The sequence below is a fragment of the Octopus bimaculoides genome, chromosome 26 (genome assembly GCF_001194135.2).
Source record: "Octopus bimaculoides isolate UCB-OBI-ISO-001 chromosome 26, ASM119413v2, whole genome shotgun sequence".
Classification (NCBI taxonomy): domain Eukaryota; kingdom Metazoa; phylum Mollusca; class Cephalopoda; order Octopoda; family Octopodidae; genus Octopus; species Octopus bimaculoides.
Window position 1 is genome coordinate 4328720 of NC_069006.1, and position 7421 is coordinate 4336140.

At 42.7% G+C, this 7421-nt stretch overlaps 1 protein-coding gene across 1 annotated transcript in view; it reads right to left on the reverse strand.

Moving 5' to 3' along the window:
- The window catches only part of LOC106883966 (splicing factor 3B subunit 4), a 15262-nt gene that overhangs the window by 2343 nt on the left and 5498 nt on the right, over nt 1–7421 (reverse strand). The window contains exons 3-5 of the mRNA XM_052976886.1: nt 5797–6056; nt 1827–1991; nt 460–576 (exon numbers count right to left, since the gene is read on the reverse strand). Coding sequence (XP_052832846.1) covers nt 460–576; nt 1827–1991; nt 5797–6056 — 542 coding nt within the window. The remainder of the gene's footprint in view (nt 1–459; nt 577–1826; nt 1992–5796; nt 6057–7421) is intronic.

A 7421-nucleotide genomic window follows, 5' to 3' on the forward strand; every position in this document is an offset into this window, starting at 1 on the left:
ACTATGGCCAAAGGAGGAGGAGAAGAAGAAGAAGAAGAAGAAGAAGAAGAAGAAGAGAGGAGGAAAGGATGAAGGGAGGAAGGGGAGGGAGGGGAAGGGGAGGGGGAAGGGGAGAAAGGCAAAGATATGGAAGGGGAAGAAGGGATGAAAATGAAGAGGAGGAGGAAGTAGAAGAAGGCAGAGAAGAGGAAGAGGGAGGAGGAAGGCAAAGAGGAGGAAGATGAAGAGGAAGGCGAAGGAGACAAAGAGGAAGTGAAGGGGAGGAAAATGAAGAGGAAGTAGAGGAGGAGAGGAGGAGGAAAAGTAGAGGAAGAGGGGGAAGAAAAGGAGGAGGTAAACAAGAAGAGGAAAAAGAAAGGTAATCGCAACCAAAATAGATGCTGAGTTGTTTTCGAAGCAACAACCCCCCCAAAACGTTTTCTGGAGCTGTGAGGTTATGGAGTGGGTGAAAGAACTTACCTGAAATAGGAGGTCTTGGTGGTGGAGGCATTGGGGGAACTTGTGAGTTTTGCTGTTCAGATGGAGGTGGAGGTGGTCTCGTAAGAGGTGGTGGTGGAGGGTATGATGGTGGTTGACCTGCAAGAAAAAGACAATATGGCAATTAGGGTTCAAAATCAACAGACAGACAGACATCAGGGTTGGTGGTAGATTCCTAGTAAAAGATCCCCAGTCAGCTGTGGGATCTTTTTGGGGTGAGATGTGGTCTACGATGATGTTTGTGTGTGTAACAGCAGCAGCACTGTCCCTGATGTGGGAGCAGTACTGTAATGGAATCTGGAATGTCTGTGTATACAACACCAGCACCCACCTAGATGTTGGGGAAATAACAACACTCCCCTGTGACCACCACCAATGTAGATGGGCTGGCCACATTGCACGTATGAAGGACAACAGATGGACAATCAGGGTGACAGAATGAACACCAAGACAACGGACAAAAATGAAAGGCCGACCAAAGACAAGATGATCTCACCCGCTACCAGGGGCCTACATGTCCATGGCTGGCCAGAGACAGACAGCAGTGGAAGGAGTCCGGAGAGGGGTTTCTCCTTCAGGAGTGATAAAACCCTGGATATGGAAATGGTGAACAGCACCTAAGCTTTGAAGGGATTCAGCAAACTCTTGGGAGCTAAAGAATTTTCAAACCCTGAAGAGAAAGGCCATCTTTTGTGACACAGTTTCAGCTATGCTAAAGATGTGCATTCTTACAAGAGACATCCTCAGTAATGGTGAAGTCTGGCATTAGTGGCAGACTTAACAGGGTCTAGTTGAGCGTCGATCATGTTAGGAAGGGGGAAATGAAATTTCCTTGATCTGTGTCATTGAGCTGTAGGAGACAAAATTGGAACAATCCCTCTTAAAAGATGGTCTCCAGATCTGTATTCATGGAACCAGGGCAGATTTGGCATGAAGTGTGTAGGATGCAATACTTGACACTTGGGTGTACAAGGTTAAAAGAAGAATAAAGGCAGTGAGCTGGCAGAATCATTAGCGCGCCAGGCAAAATGCTTAGCAGCATTTCGTCTGGTGTTACGTTCAGAGTTCAAATTCCGCCGAGGTCTACTTTGCCTTTCATCCTTTCGGCGTTGATAAATTAAGTACCAGGAACGCACTGGGGTCGATGTAATCGACTTAATTCCTTTGTCTGTCCTTGTTGGTCCCCTCTGTGTTTAGCCCCTTGTGGGCAATAAAGAAATAAGAACAAAGGTTGATACATATATGTATGTGTGTGTGCATACGTGTGTGTGTGTATACACATGTGTATGTGTGTGTATGCAAGCACACATGCAGGGAATACACATTCACTCTGACTGTGATGAACTTACCTGGAGGAGGTGCTCCACTTGGTGGTGGAAATGAAGGCATTCCAGGAGGCATAGGAGGTGGTGGCATGCTTCCTGCAACAGGTGGCGGCACAGGTAATGATGAAGGTGGTGGCACAGGTGGAGGAGGGCCGGTTGCTGTTGAGACAATTGTTCCATTGGGCATTCCTGAAAAGTAACAGAACCAGAAGCACAATTGAAATGCACTGCACACTTATAAAACACACACACACACACACACACACAAATATGTAAAAACAAATCGTATATTAGCATCATGATCATCATCATTTTCCATGCTTGCGTAGGTCAGACAGAATTCTTTGAGGCAAATTTTCTGACTGGATACCCTTCCTGTTGCTAACCTTTACCTGCTTCCAAGCAAGGTAATATTTCTCTTAGACTGGGCATATTTTCCACAGAAGACCAAAAGAAAATGTTGCCTGTATGATGGTGATGCTTGTTTATGTCCAGCATTGAAAATCCGCTTCCCTGCCACTGATGAGCGTTCACCTGCTGACCAGAACCAACTTTCATGGCCCTGAACCTAAAGACACTGTTGACCATGAAAACATTGCTAACCTTAGATTACCTGAGGTAATCTAAGCCACAGGTGCCCTGTACAAGCCACTATAGGTATTACTTTTCGCTTAGAACTTTCACTTGCCTATTTTTGCTAGCAGAGTAAACTGCAGTAACTTGAAATGAAGGGTTTTGCTCAAGAACACAATCCACCACCCGGTCCAGGAATTGAAACTACAATCTCATGACCACGAGTCCATGAGTCCAACACCCTAACCACAAAGAAACGTATCTCTACAGAAGTATTAATACTATTATATTATTTCTTGTATAAGTTTTATGCTGTTTCCTGTTTTAACTTTGGTTCTACCTTTGATTTCATAGCAATGTGTATGTTATATGCATATGGTTACACAGTGAAGGTGCATAGCTCAGTGGTTAGAGCATCAGGCTCACAATCATGAGGTAGTGAGTTCGATTCCCGGACAGGGCTATGTCTTGTGTTCTTGAGCAAGACACTTTATTTCACGTTGCTCCAGTTCACTGAGCTGTAGAAATGATTTGTGACGTCACTGGTGCCAAGCTGTATCGGCCCCTTTGCCTTTCCCTCGGATAACACTGGTGGCGTGGAGAAGGGAGGCTAGTATGCATGGCCGACTGTTGGTCTTCCATAAACAACCTTCCCCGAACTTGTGCCTCGGAGAGTAGCTTTCTAGGTGCAATCCCATGGTCAGTCATGACCGAAGGGGGTCTTTATGGTTACATAGGGTAATATTTTAGGGGTCTCTCAAAGATCAATTTCTGTAATTCAGCAATAGCCAGGTCCGAATGATGCCGAAATAAAGAGGTTCAAGCTATGCTATAGAATAAATAATACCAGATGCTAAAGTTAAGCGTCTGTTAAACAAGGGCCAGCACCCAGTTTTCATACCTGCTTCAGTTTATCTCCCTTCACATACATTGTTAAATCCGTTATGAAAGGCATTCTTCCATCAACATTTTATTTTTGTGAAAAGTGCTTATCACTGTTATTTTGACCAGGAGAGTCTCCAGAACTTATTGAAAGATTCGCCGAATAATAAATGTGATCTCTTCGGCTTTGCAGGGCGTTCTGATACTTTGTCACTAACATCTTCATCTTCTTTCTAGCTACTCCTACTCATTCTTATACCATGTGAAATAGCCATGTCGCCCTTCTACTATAACAAGACACCTGTGCCTCTCCTTCTATCGTGTTTTAGACCAGGTCTCAACAAGGGTCCACATGACTCTTCAGGGTCCATATAAGATTTTGTTGTTAAAATTTAGCTGCAACAGATTGGTTATATCTATACACTCTTTTACTCTTTTCTTTTACTCTTTTACTTGTTTCAGTCATTTGACTGCAGCCATGCTGGAGCACCGCCTTTAGTCGAGCTAATCAACCCCAGGACTTATTCTTTGTAAGCCTAGTATTTATTCTATCGGTCTCTTTTTGCCGAACCGCTAAGTTACGGGGACGTAAACAAACCAGCATAGGTTGTCAATCGATGGTGGGGGGACAAACACAGACACACAAACATACATACATATATATATACATATATGATGGGCTTCTTTCAGTTTCCGTCTACCAAATCCACTCACAAGGCTTTGGTCGGCCCGAGGCTATAGTAGAAGACACTTGCCCAAAGTGCTACGCAGTGGGACTGAACCCAGAACCATGTGGTTGGTAAGCAAGCTACTTACCACACAGCCACTCCTGCACCTATACTGCACAGAATATTTGAACATTCTTTTATACATTTCCTAATAATAATTAATTATAAAAATATAATAGATTTTAGACATCAAATGGCTATGAGGGTCCCACACCCTGCTCCCAAGTAAAATAGGAATCAAACGGGTCCACAGGCAAAAATAGTTGAAGACCACTTCCTTAGACTCTCGACACCTGGCATAAAGCCAGTTCCTTTTCTTCTTCAACTCCACTCAGTTGTGGAGTCTTTTTCTTTGTTTTGTGAATTACTTGGTAATCTCACAAATGCTAGCGCCAGAAAAAAAAAAAGCATTAGGCATTGGTATTAGGAAGTTCCATCCAGCTGTAGGAAGCATATGAATGCAGACACTGGAGCCTGATGTAGAACTCTGGCTCATTGGATCCTGTCAAGTCATTCATCCGATGCCAGCATAGAAGATGGGTAAAGAGTAAAGACCCTTTGGTTATGAATGACCATGGGATTGCACCAAAAAGTTCCCCTCTGAGGAACAAGTCCAGACAAGGTTGTTTATAGAAGACCAGCAGTTGACCATGAATACCAGCCTCCTCTCTCCATGCCACCGATGTTGTCTAAGGGAAAAGCAAAGACCAATACGGCTTGGCACCAGTGACATCACAACTCATTTCTACAGCTGAGTGAACTGGAGCAACATGAAATAAAGTGTCTTGCTCAAGAACACAACACACAGCCCGGTCCAGGAATCAAGCTCACCATTTCATGATTGTAAACCCAACTCACTAACCACTGAGCCATATGCCTTCACACACACACACACACACAGCAACAGTCTTTCAAGACTTGCCATAATGTCACCTCCCTCTTTACTACATTCCCCACCTCAGTCAAGAACGCTTTTTATTTGTCTTGCAAGTTACTTGATGACCTCACAAGTGCCAGTACTATGAAAAAAAAACACACACTACACACTGTAAGGTAACTGATGCTAGGAAGAAACATCCAGCCATAGAAAATTGTACCAAAGCAGACATTGGTGCTTGATTGTAGTCCTCCACTTGTTGGATCCTATCAAACTAATACAGGGGTCGCCAATCTTTTTTGACCATTGACCCCCTTTAGCCACTTCTCCTTCCACATCAACCACCCCTGTCATTTAAAATACCTTAATACCCTACCGTACCATATCTTAAATGCATTCCGGGTACTGACACTGGCAATTAAAATGTTAGCTAAAATATACAGGTACGACAAATTAAGAAATTCTATTGAAGATGACACACTTTTTACATATAAAATTACGTGGACGAGTATTAAGCTTTCAATTTTTATGAAATTGTTTTTACGGTTAGAAAATGTGAAAAAGGCATCATATTGCTGGAATATGTTTTATTGAAATTGACAACATCAATGTGAGGGATGGGCATGGCACGGACTAAGTATTTCATCTGGGTGAGCTGGTCTTTTGCATGCCGACCCCCAGTCAACCCCTTGGCTCTCATGGACCCCCTGTAATTCCTTGCTGAACCCTAGGGGGTCCCTCGGATCCCTTTTGGCAATCCCTAGTCTAATATATGCCAGTATGGAAAATGGATATGAAAGTGCAAATCTAAGTAAAAGGTTTAGAGTTTAATCTTCCCTCAACAAAAAAATTTAACAGAAAACAAAAGCAGAAAATGTAAATAAACTACTGTTAAGGTGATGCTGCAGTCTGAAAACAGGTTGAAAGTACTTACCAATGCTGATGTTATTTGCCAGGGACATCATAGGGGTTTGGCATACAGGCGGAGGAGGTGGTGGTGGAGCAAATGATGATGGAGGGACTGGAGCAGGAGGTTGTTGGGGAGGTGGAGGAGCATCTGCAAACAACTGATGAGGTCTGTCGGTGAGAGAGAGTGGATTCTGGGCAGCCAAGAGACGTTCTGAAATGAAAAGGAAATGGTGAGAGAAAGGCTTCAAAAATATTTTTACAAGAATTAAGACAATCAAAATACATCAATTTTCCATCGGATTTTGTCGAGGCAGGCTTTTTCTATGGGCAGATGCCCTTTCTGTCACCAACCTTCATCTAACTCCACAAGAAAAGACGTTTCTGTAGAAGATTGTAAACAAAGAACACTGCTTGCACCACAGTGACACTTGTTTTTATAACTATCGTGTGATGTCAAAGCAAGGAGGGAGACATTAACACACACACGTGCGCGCACGCACACACACATGTAAACAGAGTTAGCGGTTATAGTAACCAACTAAGGGATAAAAATATCCGTATATACTATCAGTATCCGTTATCTGTATTATCCCCGGGCAATGGTGTGCAGGCACTCCATACACATAGAATGCAGATAACAACAGGATAAACAAGAGTTTATCAGGAAACAAATGCAAGTAATTAGAAAATGGAGAAAACCACAGATTAACAAACACATCGATTGGGCCACATTTATAGCTTATTTTTTAATACAAAGCATCACATAACAAAATAGGTGACGTAACATATCTTACAGCCATTACTGATCGGTTGCCAAAAGTCTATAAATAAATGCAAGAATAAAGTTCTTTTGCCTACAGGCCCTGTAACCCCTGATGGTAAATTATTTGCTCTTAACATATTGGACATCCAGACTATTTGTCTATGCCACGTTTTCTTTCCTTTTCCTTCTGCCCTTTGTTTATATTCTATGCTCTTGTTTTCGCTCTGATGAAGACCCTTTGCCTTAATTCAAATGCCCCATGAAGATGAAGATCTTTATTCTCGCATTTATTTATAGACTGCATTTTGGCAACCGATCAGTAATGGCCGTGAGATATGTTACGTCACCTATTTTGTTATGTGATGCTTTGTATTAAAAAATAAGCTATAAATGTGGTCCAATCAATGTGTTTGTTAATCTGTGGTTTTCTCCATTTTCTAATTATTTGCATTTATATATATGCATATATATAAATATGGCGCAGGTGTGGCTGTGTGGTAAGTAGCTTGCTTACCAACCACATGGTTCCGGGTTCATTCCCACTGCGTGGCACTTTGGGCAAGTGTCTTCTGTTATAGCCTCGGGCCGACCAAAGCCTTGTGAGTGGATTTGGTAGACGGAAACTGAAAGAAGCCTGTCGTATATATGTATATGTATATATATATATATATATGTGTGTGTGTGTATGCTTGTGTGTCTGTGTTTGTCCCCCCCAACATCGCTTGACAACCGATGCTGGTGTGTTTACGTCCCCCGTAACTTAGCGGTTCGGCAAAAGAGACCGATGGAATAAGTACTAGGCTTACAAAGAATAAGTCCTGGGGTCGATTTTCTCGACTAAAGGCGGTGCTCCAGCATGGCCGCAGTCAAATGACTGAAACAATTAA